This window comes from Chionomys nivalis, chromosome 5 (genome assembly GCF_950005125.1).
Source record: "Chionomys nivalis chromosome 5, mChiNiv1.1, whole genome shotgun sequence".
Classification (NCBI taxonomy): domain Eukaryota; kingdom Metazoa; phylum Chordata; class Mammalia; order Rodentia; family Cricetidae; genus Chionomys; species Chionomys nivalis.
In genome coordinates this window covers 27,287,880-27,311,276 of record NC_080090.1, presented here as the reverse complement: position 1 = coordinate 27,311,276, position 23,397 = coordinate 27,287,880, and the positions used below count along the sequence as shown (strand labels likewise).

General features: G+C 41.3%; 1 protein-coding gene across 2 annotated transcripts in view; it reads right to left on the bottom strand.

Annotated features, from left to right (window-relative positions):
- Positions 1–3,512: 3,512 nt before the first annotated feature.
- Cacna2d3 (calcium voltage-gated channel auxiliary subunit alpha2delta 3) overlaps positions 3,513–23,397 on the bottom strand; it is an 840,411-nt gene continuing 820,526 nt past the window's right edge. The window contains exons 35-37 of one of the 2 annotated variants that reach the window (XM_057770101.1): positions 7,025–7,137; positions 6,723–6,805; positions 3,513–4,034 (exon numbers count right to left, since the gene is read on the bottom strand). In XM_057770101.1, coding sequence (XP_057626084.1) covers positions 3,942–4,034; positions 6,723–6,805; positions 7,025–7,137 — 289 coding nt within the window. In that variant the 3' untranslated portion in view covers positions 3,513–3,941. The remainder of the gene's footprint in view (positions 4,035–6,722; positions 6,806–7,024; positions 7,138–23,397) is intronic. The other variant, XM_057770100.1, reaches the window with a different exon arrangement.

The window sequence follows — 23,397 nt, the reverse complement described above, 5'->3', positions numbered from 1 at the left end:
AGAATGAGCATTATTCTAGTAACATGGAAGAGGGACTTGGTATTAGCTGGGGGAGTTAAGGAAAAAATGTATGTTCTGTTTTAGCATATGTTGCCGAGCAGTAAATTGATAAAAGTAATTGTTTGCATTTCTCCATCTAATACAATTGCATCTAACCATTTCAGAAGGAGTGATTTATCTTATCTCTGTTTCTAGAATTATAGAACTGAGTCGTAATACATGTTGCAATTTACCTCGGAACTGTTGACAGTATATCACAGTGGGCACCTGTAGTATTGCTGGTAGAACGGAAACAATGTAGATGCCAGCATAGCACACCAAACACACTCTCCCCATACCCTGTGCTCAGTATCTGCCTGGAGCACACCCATTTATGTACCCTTATTTACTACAACTAAGACTAAAAGCTAATAACAAACACTGGTATTCAGTGTCGGCATCATACTACATAATCAGGCTATATAAATCTGTAAAGTAGGAATATTGAGACTTAAAGTACATGTGGTTATTTAGCATATCATTTTATTGCTATGTTCAGCACTGTGGTGCAATCAGTACATCACTGAATGGTTAACACTTGATGGAAAAGATCTCTTGCAGAACAGGAATTTCTCTCAACATCAAAGACAGGAAAGAGCCCGGATTACTCCCATGTATGATTTTCAAGGTTTATTGACATAATGGTGAATTAACTGTGTTGAAGCTCATGGTTCTGCTTTTGGGAAACCCTGCCAGCCAAGCTGAGGGTATGACCAGTATAGACTGGTGTAGTCTGGATCCACACTTCTTGTTTGGGGGAGAGAGATGGCTTCCGAGATAAGGTTTCTCTGTGAAACTGTCTTGGTTGTTCTGGAACCAAGGCTGACCTTGAACTCACAGAGATCTGTCTGCCTCTGCCTCTGCCTCCCGAGTACTGAGATTGAAGGCATGTGCCACCACTGCCCAGTTGGATTCATGCTTCTGTTATCACTGCTTCGATCACAGGTGCCCTTAGCTTAGGAGACACATCGTTCTCTTGGATTGAGGCTCTGGTAAAGTGATTGTCAGGAGAATTACACAAAGTATGGGGATCCTCCTGTTTCTGAGGCCCTTGAGTGTGGGGTTGATGCGCCACATTGTGGAGTAGCCGCAACTCAGATCTCTCTGTGCAAACACGGCATGGAAACCAGAAGCTGGTGCCAGCAGTTCAGGCAGCACAGTAGAGCACTTGAGAGTAAGCGCGCTTGCCTGAGTCCTGACAACACAGGGTATGGGGAGAGTATCAGGGCAAGGACTGGCCTGGTGGCAAGTGTCAATGAACAAAAGCTCTTGGGTCTACTCTTCTGGCTCAGCTTCTGGCTATGTCCACCACAGCCTGTCTGACTTTATCTCTAGCCATACGCCCACCTTCTGCAGCACGCACGCATCTTCTCAGAGTTGATGTCTACGCTCAGTTCCTGACCTGCAGTTGCGGCAATACTATCCCACTGCTCATGCCATAGAGACACCTCTTCTTGATCTTTCTGCTTGCCGATTCCCTTGTTGGACTGAGGGTCTGCTCCTCTTCCAACGCTCTTCTCTGGACTGAGAATGAGGCAGTGAAATTCAGACAAACCTCCTGCTGAACGTTCTCTGCCTGTATTCGCTTAGGGAGAGACAAACTGGGGAGGGTAATCCTGAAATAACTGCCATGGAAAAAGGTGAAGCAGGGAAGGTAAAAATGCCCTTATAAACGTAGGTCAGGAAAGGCCACCTACCAAGGTAAGACTGGAAGTGTGTGAAGAAGTGATGTGCGCAGGTATCTGTGAATACCACTTGGACAGAGGTGACAACTGCAAAGGCCCTGGCTGAGGTTAAAGCTGCCCTATATGTTTGAAGAGCAGGGAGGACATTTGCTTAAGTGCAAGGAAGGGGTAAGTATTAGGGACACAGCATTAACAGACATGGTGCAGTCAGTGTTAACACATTTGGTAAAATGGATTGAAACTCGTCCTTGGGACATGGTAGATTGGAGAAAGTTATTTACTGGCAAATTTGATAAAAGTAATGCCCACTTGGTTGGTAATATTTTTGGAGCAGACAACATGAGGGACCTCCCGGGCCATCCACAGGATTGTGATGACCCGCAATGCCACAAGGCATAGTATGACTCAACCCTATTACCTTTATGTCACAGCGAAGGGCAATTCCATTCTACTATTCAGAGCTGTATCAGGGTGTATTTATAAACATGTATTCTGTACTGTCAATACTAAATTACATACACAGTGACAGAGTTGGCTTCTTTTTGCCATTTCTCAGTATCATGGTTCTTAAGGCACTAGTTTTGTTGAAAGTTATATCACTGCTGGGCACACGCCTTTAATCCCAGCACTCAGGAGGTAGAGGCAGGTAGATCTCTTTGAGTTCGAGACCAGCCTGGTCTACTAGAGCTAGTTCCAGGACAGGCTCCAAAGCCTGAGAAACCCTGTCTCAAAAAAGTTACATAGCCTTTGCCTAGTATTCCATATAATGAGGTTTTTTTTGTTTGTTTGTTTGTTTTTTTGTTTTGTTTTTTTTTTTTTTTGGTTTTTTGGTTTTTTTGAGACAGGGTTTCTCTGTGGTTTTGGAGCCTGTCCTGGAACTAGCTCTTGTAGACCAGGCTGGTCTCGAACTCACAGAGATCCGCCTGCCTCTGCCTCCCGAGTGCTGGGATTAAAGGCATGCGCCACCACCGCCCAGCATGAGTTTTTATTTGTATGAATGACAAATGCATTTATTCACTGATTAGTGCATAGAAGTGAACAGTACAGATGACTACCATTGTATGACTCCATGGTGGTCACCTTTTTGCAGGTATTGCTCTATTGAGACCAGAGCTGGAGGCACAGTCACCTTAAGGAACATGTCAGTGTGGTGATGTTATTCCCTTCAACCATGGAACTCTTTCAGAAAGAGATGAGCGCACATTGGGATTGTGTTGTTGTTGTTTTGAAAGTTTAAGGGGACTCCAGATGGCTTTGAGATAGCCATCCCATAGAGCAAGACATTTTCATCTAGGAGAGGAAATTATTCCGCCTTATTTGGTTACCACGATCCAGTGGATCTGTTTTCCTGTTTGAGGCCAACATTTCAGGAAAGGTTATGGGTCTGGGTAGTTTCACGTCCTGTAATATCTAAGATCTCGTTTCGCCTCTTATTTACGGGCAAAGCCAGAAGCCAAATGCGGAAGAAATGAGCTTCGGCGTCTTTCATGGTCATTCTTTATGTCCTCTGAGCCTTTTCGGAAGAATTTCCTGGGATTTATGAGTTCTTTATTTCTGCCCTCAAATAGTTCAGCGCTAGACTATTACGAGAGATTGTGTTCTCCTCCAAAGTATGATTTCTATTGAAGCCGAATTCAACAAACCCAGGGTTCTATGTAATGAAATCTTCCCAATGTAGACGATAGTTTGATTTACTTCTGTAAATATTTTTGGGATTTGAGTGGAACATCTAAGCTATTGTTAACTATTTGTCTTGAGTCTGCTTTGGGGCACATTCTCTGCCAACAGGATCCTTATTGGTTCCTGGAATAGGTGACATTTTTCCAACCATGATTTTTTTTTCTTTTTTAATCTGTGTTCTCAGCTCATAAAATGACAAATTCCAAACAAGGTGATTATGATTTTAATATACTTTATTTAAAAAGTACACAGTTTTAAATTGGTTTCCATGGTTTTCGAGCAGAAGGGACACTGCCTATCCAGTACAGCCCCATGTCTGAGGAAGGGTGATCACGTGGCAAACTCACATTGGCATGACTGGCAAAGTAAAAAGATAACTTTTTGTCAATGTATCTGCAAGAGTTCCTATCACGCACAGTTTGAAATCATGAGATGCTGATGGCTGGCCTATGCTTTTGTCTCTATGTCGCACCATATTTGGGTTCACAGTTTATCCATGATTTATAGCATGCCAAAAGAACATCTCGGGAGTCAGTGTCACCTCAAGGAGAGACTCAAAACCAGGGGGAGCAGCAGCAGGACCGCCTGGGCCTGGAGACTCGATGCGCCCCCACACTCTCTTGCGTTCTCCTGCAGGGAAAGCAGGGGCTGGTTAGAGCAGAGATGGGTTCCAGGACTTTAGGCTTTGCCATTTCCAAACCAATGAGGATTCTGGAATCTTCGGACTCAGTGACAGAAGGATACAGATTTGTCTAAATCCCACCCATCTACTGTTCCAAATCCCTAGCTGCAGTTGTCAATGTGCATACATTCTGAGCTCTTTGGAAATTATTCTACTTTCTTAAAAGTTTACTTTTTTCTTATGTGTAGGTCAGGGGCCATGACTGTGGAGTGCTGAGCCTGTAGAATCCAGAAGAGGGCATCAGATCAACTGAACTCTCAAGCAATTGTGAGCAACTTGAAGTAGGTGCTGAGAACCTAACTGGGGTCCTCGGCAAGAGCAGTGTGTGCTTCTTAACCGCTGAGCTACTTTGAAAATTATGTAGACCCACTGTGACCCTTTAATACAATTCCTCATGTTGTCTTGGCCCCAACTGTTAAATTCTTTTTATTGGTACTTTGTAATGTAATTTTGCCACTGTTATTATTCATAATGTAGATCTTTTTGGAAAGAGGTTTGATGAGGAGTTGTGACCCATAAGTTGAAACTGACTGATGTAGTGCATTCAAGAGGTAAAGGGCTGCTGCTGCAGGCATCCACCTCTGCAGGCATCGCCTCTGCAGGCATCATCGCTGCAGGCATTGCTGCTGCAGGCATCCACCTCTGCAGGTATTGCCACTGCAGGCATCCACCACTGCAGGCATCCGCCTCTGCAGGCATTGCCTCTGAAGGCATCTGCCGCTGCAGGTATATTTTGTGGTCTTACAAAAGCATGAGAGGGTGAAACACTAATGCTGAGGGATACAGTCAGCTCAGAAATTGCTTCTCGGGTCATTTTTGGTTTTATTTCGGGGAGAGAGACCCTGTTTCAGAAAAATCGTTTTATGTGTTCCTTTCTCTTAAATACATGCAGAAATATTGCAACTCCATTATTCTCCTATTCTGTTTGGCTATTTTCTTATTAATGGGTGTTCACTTTATCATCTATTCTATACTTTTCCAAAAGCCACCAGATGTTAAGACTCTACCATCAGTGTGATTTACTTCTGCCTGTGGGAAAGGTACTCAAGAGGAAGGCTGTAAAACTTGAGACTGCTGTGCCTCTGAATTAGACCTATCTGTCGCTTCACTTTGTATTACTTTAACAACCTTGGGCTATTACTAATTATCAACATCATTTGAATTTCTTTAACAATGCTCCTGATTTTGTCAGATTTTTTCCTAGGTAGGTCAAGTTACTTGAATAGTTAAATGGGTCTGTTTTTGTTCTTATGTAATGAAGCATCTCACTAGTTCCTAGGATGTTATCCATGAGACTACTATTTCTCCATGTAAGACTAATCCATATATTCATTTTGAATTAACTGTTTCCTTATACAACTACTTTCTAGGTTATACTGACCCCAACTTCAGCATTCTAGAAAAAGAAACTACAGAATTTTATGTTTATCTTATATCCAGCTACCAAAGAAAATTTTCTTGTTGACTCTAGTAACTTTTACTTTAATTACTCAGAGACAGATTCTTACTCTGTACTTAAGTCTGGCCTTGAACTTGCTCTCTTCACACCTTGGACTCTCAAATGCTGCGTTATAGGTGAGGCTAACAAACCCAGCCCAATTCCTGGTTTTAATTCAAATTGTTTATATTTTCAGAGTTGCATGTGACTAGGATCGCTGAAATATTAAAAAGGTTTTCAGCATATATATATATATAATATGTACAAAATGTTGCTTTAATTTCCATTTTGATTATACATGCAAATATTCTCCATAAACTCTAATTCATTATAGTCAAAATACTGACAGTATTTAAAATAGGTAGTATACTGACTTTTAACACCTTAAGAACTGGATAGCCTACAGTACATCAAAAATTATGTGTTATTTGAAAGTACACAGACAGGAAGAAGGCTGAGGTGACATTTTCAACAGTAGTTGTTCAATCTCTCTCTAGTTATAGATCTGGGCAAGCTTTCTGCTTTGGGTAGGGTAGAAGTGGAGTTCATTTATGAGCTTATTCTTCTTGTTTTAAAATGTTGTCACTGATACAACTGCAGAATGTATGCAGACTCACCTTTGTCAGGAGTGGGCTTAATTCTACACTCACTGACAGATGTGTGGCAGTTTAGGGGTTTGGATGCAGGTGCGTCTAACCTGCTGTTCACACACTCCCAGGAGAGCAATGGATGCAGGCCAACAGGTTTGCAGAGGACAATATCATACTGGAGCTGGACAACCCTGGTTGCCACTTAGCATTCCCCTCCATCAGTGACCACGATCTGATACTAAGTCGCTACTTTTCCTTAAATAGGTATCTTGTAAACAAAAAGTTAGCTGAAGTAATCCATGGAAGTAAATTTACCTTCCATTTAAAATAAACAAACCGTGATGGTCAGAGCCACCTTGCATATGATAAAATCATCACTCATAGAGAGTTAGAAAAAGATTTAAGAATATATATAGACAACAAAGGAAGAGGTCACCAAGTAGAGATGCCTGAATACCTCGATCTATCAGCTGGCATGTATTCCTCTTTTATCTTTCTGAAAGGAATTATTTTCTCATGAGTCAAGTTTCAGCTGTAGTTCCTGGTCATCATGAGGTACTCATTGTGAATCTGATGGGAAAAAGAATTGAAATGGTTCTCAGACTTGCCTCAGGATGGAAGCCGTGGCAGGATTCCGGACGCCGTCTGATCTTCTGAGCCTTTAAACGTTCGCACTTAAGGGATTCATTATGTTGACTGTAGTTAAGGCATGTTTCCGACGGCTGCTTCTCTCACTCTGAATTTCAGGGGTCAAAACTTGGCACTAAGTAGCTTAAGCACTTTTCTCCATACACAGGTAAAGGATGTAAGCCCTCCCTCTTTGGCACGTCTCCCTCAAGTTTCCTTCCTGTTGCTTCCCCTTTACCAGTTGCAGCTGCAGCGGCTGGACCCACACACAAAAAAAGGATATACCTGATTTCAATGGGTGCCATGGTGATGGGAGCCACAGACTCACAGAGACAACTGCTGTCCACCACCACCATGAACAGATTGCTGCTAGGGATTTGTTGGATTACAAAGGACCTGTGGGAACAAGTAACAAGACAGTGAGAGGTCACTTACCATCTGTCTTTATTTCATTTCTGTTGCTTTGATAAAATCCTCTGACAACAGAACTTGGAAGAAAGGGTTTATTTTAGTTCCCAGTTTTAGGTTATAGTTCATCATTGCAGGAAAGTCACAGTTCAGGAGCTTGACACAGGGCATCCATGATTAGGACCACGATACAGTGAATCCAGGCTCAACTCATTTTCTCCACCCTTGTATCATTGAAGATCCCTTGCCTGCAGAATGCTGTCTTCCACAGTGGGTAGCTCATTCTCCTCAATTCACATAAACAAAATGAGTCGACCAACTTGATAAAGACAACCATGCATTGAGATTCTCTTCCCAGATGATCCTAGATTGTGTTCACTTGACAGTTAAAATTAACCACCACACCATCTCTCCAATGAAAAGATATATAGGAATACTTTTCCCCCATGGGAACAACTATAATATTTTATGGAGCCAGATCCAGAGACAACCTTTCTAGGAAGTTGCTCCCCTCAATTGAGATGCTTTAACCAAAAATGCTAAGCTAGAATAAGAAAGCAACAGCTGTATTCTCTTGAAGTTAGTATCATTCCTCTGGAGCAACTGAGGTTTCAAGTAAAGAAATCAGTCAAAACTGGGTAAGTCACGTCAGTCCATATCTGGCTTCGTTCTATAGAATCAGGTCTCAGGACGATCCTCACAATGGAACTCAAGCAAGCTATCTCCTGTTTCTCTGCCAAGGGCATCCGGTTTGCTAAGAAAATGTCCAGGGCCCAAAGCATCATCTCATACTATGATTTTCTTCTGGCAGAGCTTTTCTCCTTTCCTCTGAACTCTGTGTGCCATGCTGAGAAGCCCCATTCCTGTACCACGTTGTCCTCTATCTGACCAGGAGAGAGGAGGGTGTTTTCGGTGAAACTGATTCTAGACACAGAAGATGTCTAGAATCCATGCTAATTCCAGATCTAAGACTAGATAGTAACTCTAGCCTTTGAGAGCCACCAGTCCAGCCAGTCCAGTTGTAGTGAGCTTGACGGTGTCGCAATCGTGGAACTGGAGTGATCTGAAGAAGCTGCTTGTATTAAAGATTGTGCTGACTACTTATCTCAGACGGCTAGAGCACTGGAGTGTACAAAGATTCGGGATGCTGTAGGGGCTGAGCTAAAATGTTCTTGGTCCATTTTAGACCCTTTAATAACCTTAATTTTGTATGGATCTTAACATCCTTGGGAGTGTTGATCTTAACATCCTTATATTAGAGACACTCTTTGGGAATAATCTCATGAGAGTCCTAACCTCCACCAACACCAAAGCTAAGAATGCTAAGATCGCATCAGAAAGCTTGCTTTGTTTAACAGCCTACCTCCCTAAGGCCCCCACTAAGGTATTTGGAAAATGGATTTACTTAATATTTTGTTTAGTTAAGTGACCACAAATGTTGATGTAACTTCCTCCGTGGTGGAATATCTCATTCAGGGTGACTTGAATATGTGTTTTGGGGCCATGGTCATTCATAGTTGGCTTAGAATAAATTATCTTCTCATTTCTATTAAAGCATGCATGCTATTAAATATCAACAGTTTTAGTGCCTACGTGGATCCCCAGAGAGTATCTACTTTTGCCAGGAGAGTCATTTGGATAGCTGCCATGCACCAGTTTGTCCTGTCAATGTCCACAACCCCAGCACAAATGCCTCTTCAAGAAAATATTGGTGAGGCCAGTATCCTGCTTTTGTTTGACAAATCCTCAGCTTTTTTCTGAGTTCATTGCTATGTTTGGGGGTCCTCTTACAAAACATTTGTTTAAACTTTAGTGTATTATCAGTTGGCTTTTTAAAAAATATAGCTCGTCCATTATCTGTATTTGTATTTAATTTTTCCTTCTCTCAATCATTCAAATTTCCTATTTTTAGTACAGAATTATTATGAGTACCTAATTCTGAAGATGCCAGGATAAGGTGGTACTTGTACCTTCCGGCTTGAAAGGGTGTGGTTAAGAGACTAAATGAATGTTATGTGTGTGCGCCTCAGTCTACACTATGATGTCAAGTTTCCCAAATAACTTTATGCCTGGGTCAGAGGGAATGCTATTGGATCATGCAGAAAGACACACAAGGGTTCTTGAACTCTGCCACCTTCATAGACATGGAGGATAAACCCAAGCTACGGAGGGAGGAACTAATTTCCAGGTAAAATCAGAGGAAAGGAAAGAACTCCCTCAGCAGAGCATAAACTGATCAAGACTCCCAGCCCATTGGGGGTTTTACACAGGGGAAGCCTTTGTGGAAACAGAAATTCACGGAAGGAGAAAAATTTGGGAAATAATGATAGTTTGTTACTCCAAACGCCTTTAGATCTAACGCTGATGGCACTTTAACTTGCAGATAGTCAGAAAAATGGGGAAATTAAAGGATGATCAGCGTCATGTTTATATTATTGAGAAGCAACTTCATATAACTAAATTAGATTCTTTGCTTACCAAACTAAAAGGCTTTACTAAAGGAGAAAAGGGGAGAAAATATCTGGCCTTGCTTGAGTTTCTTTGTGAAGGCCCTGAGATCTGGTTCTAGCTATAGCATCCTTAAAATAGGTCCAAGCTTTTGACTCATGGGTAAACGTGGTTCCCATCCTCACATACATCCTACTGGATTTTATCTCTAAACCTGGATCTTTCATCTATATGAATAAAAAGATGATTTTTTTCATATAGTACTGATAGTGGAGCCTTGTGTGTACCTTGGTAGTAGCCCCAGGTTCTTCTGTCATGGAAAAGAGACCTGGACAGATATGCAGATAATAGCAAGCACAGCAAGAGAATCCAGTAAGAACGGATATAGTTCTAAGAGAGGAAGCCGGCCAGTGCAAAAAGGGTTCAGAGCTCAACGGTACTGACACACAAAGGACTTTGGGGCTTGTTTACAAATGTGGGGTTTTTCCTGCATGAAGTAACAGAAGTAGTTCTATACAAATCTTTTTCAATAAAATGTATAATCTTAAGTTGGGAAATATTTATTCGAGTTAATTTCTAAGAAATCATCAACTAAATAGGCTCTGTAGTCTATATACCCTGACATATTTCTTTGTTTTATAAGATATGAAAATGTTACAATTAAATTTTTGATATGTCTCCATACTTGAAAATTGTATTACAAGAATTCAAACATTATTGAGGATCAATAACTAAAAGGAGAAAAGGGAAAAAATTGGCTTTGAGAGGAAAATGAGACATATTTTGTAGAAGCCTAGCAGAACATTAGCAAAACACAAAGGGAAGATTTTTTTTAAAGAATATCTGTTTCCAAAGCTGGAAAAAGGGGTGTAGTGCATAGATAAGGGTGTGGGAGCTTTTATTTATAGGATTTCCTGGGGACTGTCTGATGCCAAAGGCACAGTGGTATACATCCAATGATTTACCATTGGTAGGTGACCATCTTCCTAAAGCAGTGCTCTGCTATCAATTGGAGATGGTGAAGGTGGAGTATTTTTTGAGGTACATCTCTCTTTTTCACAAAACAAAATGGCTACATAGAGATGCCTTGAAGTCTAGTCTACCATAGTGCAGCAAAAGAAAGAATATTTGCATATTAGCAAAGAAGAGATGCAATCCTAAAGCTTATGGAGAACTGAACAAGCAATGCAAAGAACAGGGCAATTCACCTGTCACCTATGTTGGCCAAAGCGAAGTGCAGGTGACCCTGATGACAGCAGTGCAGAGTTTTGGCTGCAGAGAACTCCACGGCACATCCAAGCTTGACGTTTGTGGGGCCAGCAGAAGAAAAAATGTGTTGCTGCAGAGAAGAAGGATCTGCCTCATAGTCACAGATACCATCCTAACATAGGGACTGGAAACTGAACTCATGACCCTGAGTCACTGTGCACCTGAATGGATGGAAAGCTGCCTACCACTCAACATGCTGAGTTTTAGGAGGAATGGTCACCATAGCTAGGAGCCCAAATCCCAATGTTTCCTTCAGGAACTAGAGAAGGTCTCTACTTGTGCTCACCTGTATAAGGTATCACCTGGTTTCTGCAGTTTCTTTAAAGCAAGTAATTGTGTTATAGTCCCCAGTGTCTGCTGTCTCCTAATGGAGCCTTGTCAAGGTCCCTCTTGTACCATAGAACTGTGGTTGATCATTACCAGTGCTACAGATGCCAGCATTGCATGTGCTCACTCCATCCCATTCTGAAGACCTGGAAATTTGTTTAGGTGTAGCACAGACCCAAACATCTCTCATATTTTCCTTCTGAATCTCAAAGAATGTCTCAGGACCATGGCAGTTAGTAATACAACACTGGCATCTCTTTCTTTGAGAGACCACAGAACAAACCTCCCGAGATCCTACATCACCGAGATAAGGCCTGTGCACCATAAAGGAAAACAACTATCTTTATGAACTGCTGCAGGCTAGGCTAGACCATGGAGACATCAACTGAGCCTGAAGAAATCACACAGTATGCTCTTCATCTCTCCTATAGCCAACCCAAGGCACCTATAACCCATAAAAGCTATTTGATAAAATGGTAAGAAAAACAATTTTAGAGAAGATGTACAGACATCAATATAAATATACAACCATGATTTTCCAGCAAAGAATCTCAATTTGAAGAAAAGCTTGAATATTGCTGAATTGCTGATAATTTTTAAAATTATGGTTCTAAATAAACAATGAAATGCAAGAGAATGGAGACAAATATGAAAAGAAGATCCAAGAAAAGAATAAAAATTCACTGAAGACATGGAAATTATAAAGATTAACGAATAATAAGTCTAAAATTTTGAATTAAAAATTATTCAACCTAACTGAGAGAGAAGGCAGAAAGCATGTAAAAGGCAGGTGTGGAATAAGAGCGGAGTGAGGTGCTGTGTTCCAGACATGACATGGCTATAATACCACTCAACTCACAGCAGCTGGAGCTACCTGGACAAGATCAAGCATCCCAGATTTCAGCAGAAATGGGAGAGAACCTTGTGAAGGGTTGTGGTTCTGACATAGCCAGAGTCTGTGTTGATATCTACGGCCTTTGTTATCATAGGGGTACCGGGAGGTGTTTGTAGGAACAAAGTGTGTTGAAATCTGAGGGTCATGGGGAACTGGCCCTGCCCCTGGCTGGATACTGCAGCAGAAGAGTTGGAACCCTAAATCAGGAAAGATAACCCCACCCCTTACCACAGGCATGTACCTTACCTGGGCAACACACTAGAGCTAACCCCATTGTGGGCATGACAAGAGCAGAGCTGACCCCTACCCCCTTGTCTGCCATGTGGTAGCATGGGTGAAGAAGAGATACTTTCCCCTCCCATTCTTTGCTAACTGTGGCAGGTGAGAGAGCTGGCCCGGGGACATGAGAGTGGGAGAACTACCCCTGCCCGTCACCAACTGCAGCACACCAGACAACAAACCCTGCACTCTGCCCCAGGAGCACACTAGAGCTAATCCTGTTGTCAGGGATACAGGTAACCAGACCTGAGGGCATGAGAGCACCTCTGTATGCTCCCTACAGCAACTGGGAGAGATGGCTCCTGGGCAAAATAGTAGAGCTGGTCTTGGTGATATGAGCAAGGGGGACCTGGATTTGTGGACGCTGGAGCCGGAGAACTGGCTCATTCCTTGCTGTAGGCTGCATTGGGTGAGCTAGCAGAGACAGCGCTGGAGAGCTTGTACAGACAGGGATGATGAGGGAAAGCTAGTGAAAGGAGCAACCCAGCTACCGTCCAGGTCCAGAACCAGGGCTATGAGTTGGCCCACTTCAACATCCATGGATCTTTGAACTGTTGGAACATGTGACAGAAACAAGCCTACAGATCCCAAACTGTAGGGTCCCCATGGCATAGGACAATACTACAGCTTCCACATCAACAATCTTCTCCTTTTTGTGTTGTGTGTTTGTTTTGGGGGTGAGACTGCAAGGGTGGAGGGCAGATGGGCGGGCAGGGAGATAGGCAGGATGCATGATGTGAAATGCGCAAAGCATCAATAAAAGTTAAAAAAAGAATGATCTAGCTATGTGTTGTCCTACCAAAAAACACATTTCGTTGGTAAACACACACATAGCTTAAAATTGAACAGTTGAAAAAAGACATTGCACAGATGGAAACCAAAAGTGAGCAGAGGTGGCATATATGTAAAAAGAAAAGCAGACTTTAAATTAAAAATTTAAAAATTTTGAGATTAAAGTATGAATTCTGAAGGAAGATTCAGCAATTTCAAATGCGCATATACCTAATAACCTGCTCGCCAAAGAGTAAGGCCAATACTAATGTTAATGAAATGAGAGACACTAATAAATTAATAGTTGGGTGGGCTTGTTATCACACTTTTCCCAATGGGCCCATTATTATCCTGACAGAAAATCAACAATGAGACACCTGGATTGAGTCATGCCCTAAGTCAAGAGGCCACAGATTTGTTCATCGACAGTATCGCCATGTGCATTTCTCTTGTATGTACATCAAACAGTCTCAGGGTAGGTGTCATGTTAGGTAACAAACAAAATCTCAATATTGTTCTCAAAATTGAAATCACAGTATGTATTTCTCAGTCCCAAATGGAATAAAACCACAAATCACAAAGTGAATGGGAAGACTAGAAACTGAGTATGTTCCTGAGTGGCCAATAGGCAAGGGGGGAAAACATGACAAAAAATGCAGATGCCAGTGTCACCCACGGAATCTGCGGGATGCAGCAGAGGTATCGGGCCTGAGAGGAAAACCCAGACAAACAAATGCAAACTCAAAACAGTCAAGACAGAAGTAAGTTGAAAGTCAGAGCACTAAGGAACCAGAATCTTAAAAAATAGCAAATGAAACAGCTGATTTTATAAAGGTTAGTTGACAATTCTTTAGACAGGTGAATTAATAACATAAATACCCAAGTGAAAGACATAAAACAGAGTCATTACAACTTACATCTGTCATAACTGTACCCTAAATTTTAGAAAGCCTTGTAGGAACGCATACCTGTGAGTATATACTGCCTACCAAAACTGAGTCATTAAGGAACCCGCCAATAGTAAGCAACGAGATTAAAAATCTACTATATTGTAACAGATAGCTCGGGCCCTGATGGCTACATGGATGATCCCAAGCAGGAATACCTAAGGAAGGGTCAATTTCAATTCTTCTGAAACTATTCCAAAAGTTGAGATGGGAGGAAATCTGTCATAGTCTTTAGATCAACATTTGCTTATACCCCAAAAGAGAAAAAAAATACAAAATAGAATGATATCATTAATGAACATAAATGTAAAAATTCTCAATAAAAGACCAGCAAACCAATTCCCCAGAACAGCAAAACTTCAAACACTGTGGTTCAGAAAAATTCCTAGGGATTTAAGGATGGTTGAAAATATGTAAATTAATAAATATTGTATAAGGCATGAGAAGAAAAAACATATGATCATAATAACAAATACATAAAAATCAATAAATATATTACATCATTAAAAGATACTAAAGACTCAATATTAAACACAAGAACATAACTCAAAATATTAAGATTTCGCATGGAAACTCCTCTTTCTGTCTTGCTGTCTGTCTGTCTATTTCATATTAAATGGGGACAGTGGATACTGTTCCTTCCCTGTAATATGTGGGACAGGACCAGAATATCCATTCTCACCACTGCTATTTATGTAATACTGGAAGCCTTAGCCAGAGAAGCCAGGCACAAAGAGCAAAAACTGTAGAGGAAAAAATGGAGATGTCAAATTATCCATGTTTGCAGATAAAATATACATATAAAAATGAGACGCTTCGTGGCCAGCTGTGAAAACTGACGAGCGAACTCAGCAAAGCTGCAACATACAAAATGAATGCAGGGCAAACAGTAGCAGCTTTACCTAAAGCAGTGAGTTTGCTGAAAAGGAAATTAAGAAAGCAATTATGTTCAAAAGACCTGGAAACTCAAACTATTTCATTATAAATTCAAGCAGAGAAGTAAAAGAATTCTATATAAAATATTGTTGAAAGAAATTACAGAGAACATAGCAAATGGAAACCTGTGCCCTATATATGAGTTAAAGAGTCAGTGTTATTCCAAATGTACTACTCCATGGAGTCACCAAAATATTGACTTTCTTCTCAGAAATAGAAAAAAATCCAATTTCATATGGTCTCTGTGTGTGTGTCTCTCTGGCTCTCTTTCTGTCTTTGTTTCTGTCTCTGTCTCTCTGCCTGCCTCTGTGTGTCTCTGTGTCTCTGTGTCTCTGGGTCTCTCTCTCTCTCTCTCTCACACACACACACACACACACACACACACACACACCACACACACACCAGAATAACCGACTCATCCTGAGCAGGCACACTGGACCTACTGGCACACTACTGGCATGAGTACTGTGGCATCCTTTGATTGGATTTGAGGCCTGCTCCACAGCAGGGAATTTATACCAGCTCTAAACCTGACTGCAACTCTGTGGCTATGGAGGCCCTAGGAAGAAACCACTGCTGTTACTTGGCAAATCTCCTTCTGAACATTTGTGTCTTCCCATACATAGCCACTCTCAACCCTGGTCAAAAGGTTCTTTTTGTAGTGAGCAGGGGTTAATGGAGAGACTTCCTACTGGTCAAAATTCTGAAAATTGGTGAATGAGTGCACAGCTCTAAGGCAACATTGATATCAATGCGCAAGACACAAGGAACCTTACGGAAGAGGGAATGGAAAGAGAGTGGACGCCAGGCACATCGATATCAATGCGCAAGGCACAAGGAAGCTTACGGAAGAGGGATGGAAAGAGAGCGGACGCCAGGCATGGCGGAGGAGCTCTGTGCAATGCTGCCTCTGGGACATGATATGATTGATGTGCCTATGAATTTACAGCAGCCATGCTCACGGTCAAGCCATTCAAAATTTCATCACGGAGGGAGTGGCTCACGAGCTCTTATTCTGACATGAAGACTACTGCGGCTGATAGATTGCCAGTCAGTTTCCTGTAGCGTTGGGGCCACTGGTAGGCTTTTCATGCTCCAGAGATGACCCCACACGCATGTAGCTATTTGCATACAAGGAGTACTAGATGGGGTGTGGTAGGGTTCAAAACAAAAGGGGCTGTGGAGGTGGGAGCAGGTGCTCTGTGGAGGTGTCTGGGAGAGTTGGAGGAAAGAAATGTAGGTTGGACATGGTCAGAACACATCGTATATGTGGATGAAATTCTCAAAATATAAAAATGTTCTTTAAAAACAAAAGGATCCTGGTGGGGGGAGAACAAAGAACTCCTCTCACACACAAGCTAGAGGCATCATTATATCTGACCAGGAAAAGATAGTAAACAGATTACATATTCATCAAGTAAAAGTATTTCCTGCTCTCTCAGGGGATTCAGGTTCTGCTATCAGCACCAACTGAGTGACTCACAGCCAGGGGATTAGTAACTCCAGTGCCAGGGGATTTAACACCCTCTTCTGGCTTCCAAGGGTACTTCCACTCATGTGCATAATGCTCCCCTGCCACGTGCACGCATGATTAAAACAATAAAATGAAATCTAACTATCAGAGAGCTAATCAACTAAACAGGCGATTCTGGAAAGAAGTCATACAAATGGCCAAGTGCAAGAAAACATGTCCAGTTCCATTCATTTGTAAAATGCAAACCAAATCACAGCGTACTGGAGGTAAACCTCAGGAGCAGACTGCTAAGGCAGTACTGGACTTGATCTCCAGTAGGGAAGAATGAAAGCAGATGAAAACATTGTGACATATCGTCTCATCTCATCTAGAATTGGTATTATGACAAAAACAAACTGCAGCACAACGGATGGTGAGGAAAGGGAGCTCATATACTGTTGATGAGAATCTTAATCATTAAGGCCATCATGGAAAGCAATATAGAGAGTCCTCAAAATAACTAAAAATAGAACCATCATATAATTAACAATTCTCTATATGCATATATATATATTCAAATAATGAAATCATTATACCAAAATACTTTTGCAATTTGATTCATAATAGTTAAGATTCTACAAGCTAGATGCCTTTTAGATAGATGGATAAAGAAAACAGGATAAATATTGAAAATAGAACATCAAGGACTGGGGAGACAGCTTGCTGTGTAAACTGCTTACTAAGCAAGCACAATGACTTGATCTCAGCACCTGCATAAAAGCAAAACACATAGTGTGGAGCCCAGTCCTAGGTGGACAGAAGCCAGCCACAAGGATGCCTTGCATGGCCAGTGTGGAGCCCAGTTCTAGGTGGGGACAGAGGCAGAAGCCAGTCACAGAGACTCCTTGCATGGCCAGTGTGGAGCCCAGTCCTAGGTGGGGACAGAGGCAGAAGCCAGCCACAGGGACTCCTTGCATGGCCAGTCTATCAGATACAGTGATCTCTAGATTCAGTGAGAAAACTGTTTCAACAAATAAAGTCAGGAGCAATAGTGGAAGGCATTCAATTTCCATCTCCAGCCTGCTCATATGAGTACAAATATCTTCACACACATGAATACACACCACACATACATAGGAAAGATCCCACAGGCCATCAGTCGGCTATAGAACGAATGAATAGGGTTATTTGTAGCAGCACAGACAGAACTGGAGGCTGTTAGAACGAGTAAAATGTGTCAGAGAAAGAATAAGACCACAAGTGGGTCTCCATTTGTTGAAACCAGTAAGTCAGTTTTATAGAAGAATGGATAGGTAGTGGTCACTAAAGACTGGGATGTGTTCCTTAGTCATCAGAGAAATGCAAATCAAAACAACTCTGAGATTCCATCTTACACCTGTAAGAGTGGCCAAGATCAAAAACACTGATGACAACTTATGCTGGAGAGGTTGTGGGGTAAAGGGAACACTCCTGCATTGCTGGTAGAGTGTAAGCTGGTACAGCCCCTTTGGATGTCATTGTGGAGATTTCTCAGAAAATTAGGAAATAACCTACCTCAAGACCCAACAATATCACTTTTGGGTATATACCCAAAGGAGCTCAATTGTGCCACAAGGACATGTGCTCAACTATGTTCATAGCAGCATTGTTTGTCATAGCCAGAACCTGGAAACAACCTAAATGTCCCTTGACCGAAGAATGGATAAGGAAAATGTGGTATATTTACACAATGGAATACTACACAGCAGAAAAAAATAATGACGTCTTGAAATTTGCAGGCAAATGGATGGAGATAGAAAAGTGAGGTAACCCAGACCCAGAAAGACAATTATCATATGTAGTCACTCATAAGTGGTTTTTTTAAACATAAAGCAAAGAAAACCAGCCCACAAATAACAATCCCAGAGAACCTAGACAACAAAGAAAATCCTAAGAGAGACATACATGGATCTAATCTACAAGGGAAGTAGAAAAAGGCAAGATCTCCTCAGTAAATTGGGAGCATGGGGACCATGGGAGAGGGTTGAAGGGGAGGGGAGGGGAAGAGAGGGGAGCAAAGAAAAATGTAGAGCTCAATAAAATCAATAAAAAAGGGAAAAAAAGTCTGGGATGTGTAAGGGCCTGGGGGATGGAAAGAGGTGTTCACAGAGCGCAGCTAAAAGATGAAACAAAATGAGAATAGTACATTCCCAGCACACAAACATGATTAATGGCCGGAGAGATGGAAATGCTTGGGCCCTGATTTGATTATTATATATTGTATACATGTGTTGAATTACCATAATATACCCCCACAAAGATGTACAAATAATATGTCTTACTAAAAATACACAAAGGAGAAGTGTAAAAAATCAGTTGTGAAGTATTTACACAATGGGACATTCCTCAGTACACACCCTGACATAGATGAATCTAAAAGTAATTATAGAGAATGATAGAAATGAGACAATGGGATATTAAAATATTGTATGTTGTCTTAACGACAAAGTCTATAAAATACAACTGAATCTCTAGAGACAGTCACAGAGCAGCGGTTTCCAGGAGCAGGGAGATGGGTCTGGGAAGGGTATAAAGAGACATGGGACATTCTCAGATTGATGGGCAGGCTTATTGTGTTTATTGTGGCTAAGGTCCCCTGCATATATAACTATGTCATAATGATCACACAGCACACTTTAAATGCCTATCAATTACAGTGCTGTAAACCCGTTTTCAAGGGAATTTTGCATTTTATCACCTTGGTTTAATTTTATAATGATCTTACTCAGCTAAATATTTTAAACTCTTTATGTGCTTAAAAAAATTCCAAATTTAATCCTTTTTTGTTATAAAACTAACTTTTGGATTTCCATGGAACCTTGGAATTCAAAAGACATGTATTAGATCTATATCTCATTAAGTGTATTATTAAATATGTTCTAAAGTTATATGAAAGTCTCAGAAACCTGACAGTGTTATTATATGCTCTTGACTGTACTCTTAATATTAAATGCAGAATAGAAAAAGAACAGATCTTTTTGTCAATTTTGATTAGTCTTTAGCCAATGATATTCTTATTTTGGGGGTCACCCAGTCTTCTATTCTTACTAGAATTTTCTGACAACCAAACTCATTTTACCAACAAGTCTGTTTGGTAAAGATTGGCATTACTACAGAAAAAAAAAGTGTGTCTTGGTTCAAAACTATTAGAAAACTGGATTGGCATTTATCTTGTTTCTTCTAGTTTCCCTTTTGGGGCTTCTTTCTCACAGTTCTACAGAATAGAACTCCTAACCCATGCCTTGTGACAACACGCACTGGTTTGCAGAACAGATCAAAATGTCCTTAACATTGGGGCTTTGGGTTCTTTCCATAGCGAGCTCCCGAGAAACACCGGAGTCAACAAGTGGTGGTGGTAGGGGGGCAAAAGCAGGTGAATTCCTCTATTGAAAGAGACACCACAAGCCAAATTCCTCAGCCTCCCTGGAAAAACCCCTGTCAGGTACTTTTGACTAGCTTCTGCCCAATAAAACTTCAATGGCAAAACTCTGGGCTCTGCAGTAAGTGTATCAGCTCCTTTTGATGGTGTGTCCATGTGAGCTTTGGGAAAACTGGGTGTCACTCATGTCCCACGATGTTGACAATTGAGAGACCCAAGAAAATGAAATGCTGCATGCCTCTAATGGTTCTCTCTCTCTCTCTCTCTCTCTCTCTCTCTCTCTCTCTCTCTCTCTCCCTCTCCCTCTCCCTCTCCCTCTCCCTCTGTCCCTCCCTTCAAATCTTTGTGGGTTTCTCTCATAGCTCTGACTGTCTTGAAACTCACTATGTAGACCAGGCTAGCCTCAAAGTCACGGAAATTCACCTGCCTCTGTCAGCCAAATGCTGGGATTAAAGGCACGCACCACCACCGCCACCCTGAATACATTGTTAGACCATTTAGAGATTGTGTAAGATGAGGAATTCGCACAATATTCTTCCTTAGAGAATAAAAATGCTGAACTTGGTCTTAGAGGTGAAGGCATCATACCTGCTCATGCATCTTGTCTCTGTGAGGCTTCTGGTTTAGACATACTCTTCACAAACTCCAACCATCTTAATACACTTCACAATGTATAGTCCCCAGAAAATAATTCTTTCATTACATGTTGTTCCATCAAATCACTATTTTAAGTCTACCAAAATGTACTTCTTTGCAGGGGACATCTTTATTTCTGATCAACTTCTCACGACTTATGGCTATTGACATTGGCAACTACTGGACACAGCCAACGCCTGGGTATCAGTCAGTCTACTGCGATTACTTCCGTTTCTTAACACATCTAACCTGCCCTGCCTGTCGGTCACTCTGTGGGTGTGGTCAGGCCCACAGCATAGGACTTAACTATACCACGTGCACTCCAGTTTATAAGCATGACCTAACGGACTACAAGTTCTAGGTCATATCAACACTACCGTGAAGCCAGAAGTATCGTGGTGAATTCAGAATTCTAATTACTGTGGAAGCTCTTCTATTCCACTGACTCTTGTATTTGGTATCCAAGACTTTTATCCAAATTGCACAAAACATTTAGTCTCCAGTGACAACCATATTCATGGTGGTCTTATCAAAACTGACCAAATATTAAAACCAGAAGACACATTCCTGGAAGGGTTGGTACTGTTTGGGGGATTTTAGGAAAGGCCAAATTTCCTATTACCCAAGAAACAAATTATTTAGAAGAGAGAAGAAATATCATTTCAAAAAGAAGTTAAAAAAAGATAAACCCTATTAATAGAAAATTATATATTGCACAAATATAAAAAAAAAAGTCTGGGCAAGTTGTTTCTGAACTCAAAGGTGGGAAAAGAGCTTTCACCCTTCACTCCAGTTCATCAGAGTTACTGGCAATGTGGCTAGAGATGACAGCAACCAACACTTGTTAGTGCAAAGAGTAGGGATAATGACCTATTAAAGACACTGGACAGGACTTAAAAGCCCATGAGTCTTCAAGACACCAAGAGTAGAGAGCAAAAGAATGCTGCAGACATACCCATGTTTTGCCGATGGAAAGTGAATAGTTAATACTGAAAACTGACACCAGAATTCCCAGTTCCCTGTGTGACTATAAGCTAAGACTTGAGCCTAAAAATTCTATGAAATCCTGACTTCTCCACATCTGACCATTTGTCTCTCCCCAGCATTTGTAATATTTGGCAAATGTAAAAGGGATCACTCTGTGGAGAAGAAACCCAAAACAGCACAGATCTATCACTGGAATTCGTCTGTGCCACAAATACCTGTTTCTTTCCTCAAACTACAATGGGATACAGTATCAAAATAATAGTACAGATAAAATTATTAGCAACAAGCAAGCGCTACACAGATTGAACTGAAGAACAGCCCTTCTCCTAGTTAGAATGAGGCACTCACACAGGGTCATGCAGTCAGTTTGTCCAAAAAGAAAAGAAGGAGAAATTTAAAGAGGAGATGCTGGGAAGTCTAGAAGAGCATGGATACAAGAGGAAACCCCATGCAAATGATTGAAACTGAACTGAATCCAGACTTTAAAGCAAGTTACTATCTTACAAAGCCACCACGACTGCTTGCTTAAGTCCTTTGCAAACCCAGTCTGCTCAAATTCCAGAACGACTGGAGGAGGAGCTCATAAAGTCCCACTCCTATCTGAGGAGCCATTGGCAAGTGACAGCCTCTGGGGTCATCAGTTTTATTTAAGGATGTGACCTGTGAGAAGCTATCCTCATGCCATTAGATGGTCCTACATCCATAAACACAGAGGTAGCAGTATATGGACTCAGTAGGGTTTTTAACGAAGAGAGAATATATGATACACAGGTATGAAATTCACAAACAATCAAAAGCACATCTTAGCTGGAGGTGGTGGTACACACCTTTACTCCCAGCACTTGGAGGCAGAGGTAGGTGGAGATCTAGGAGTTTGAGGCCAGCTGATCCACAGAGTAAGTTCCAGGACAGCTAGAGCTACACAGAGAAATCCTGTCTCAAAAACAGACAGACAAAACCAAACAAACAAAAGTGGTTTTAAAAAGATGTTCGAGAGCATTTCTGATGCCACGGCCCTTTAGTACAGTTTCCTGTGCTGTGGTGACCCCTCCCGACCATAAAATTATTTGTGTTGCTACTTCATAACTGTAATTGTCAATGTCAATATAAATATCTGATATTCAGGGTGTCTGAAATGCAACTCCGGTGAAAGGGTCATTCAGTCCTGAAGAGGTTGAGACCCACAGGCTGAGAACCACTGCTGTAGAACAAAAGCTTTTAAACTGGGTGAGAACTGAGCCAGCTGCCCAGTAGACAGGATAAAGAAAGATTTAGTGAATGCACAGCAGGAGGTAAAGGATATCTAAATCCAGAGGAAAACAGAGACACTAGACTTTTAAGTTTAAAACTTCGACACTAATAACTGAAAAGACATGTGAAATATAAACCTGGTCATTCCAAAAGAGCATTAGCATAGCACGCACACATCTGTTACTGTGTGCCTAAAACTGCTAGAGCTGTATTGAGCGTGAGCTTGTTAGGCTCACATATTAAAAGGCAGTGACTTCTAAATCAGTGTCGCAAAAGTACCAGTAAGGAAAACAAAATCAAAACAACAAAAAAGAAATAATGAAGATTAAGAGAGGAATAGTTAGTAGTACTGCCATAATTACTCAGGGCAAACCATCACTAAAATGCAATGCACTAAACTGTCCACACCGGAAACCAGTATAAGCCACTAACAGTGTGCAATGAGAGAAAAGAAGGGGATACAAACAGCAAGAGTGATCGATGAGGGCGTGAGCTAATCAATACACGGGAGCAGAAACTCTTCAGGCTGCTACCACATCAAACAGAAGATTGTCGCACACGGTAACAGCAACACATGTCTATGAGTAGAAAGCATTGGTTCTATTTCTCAACTGTAGAGTACGACCAAGAA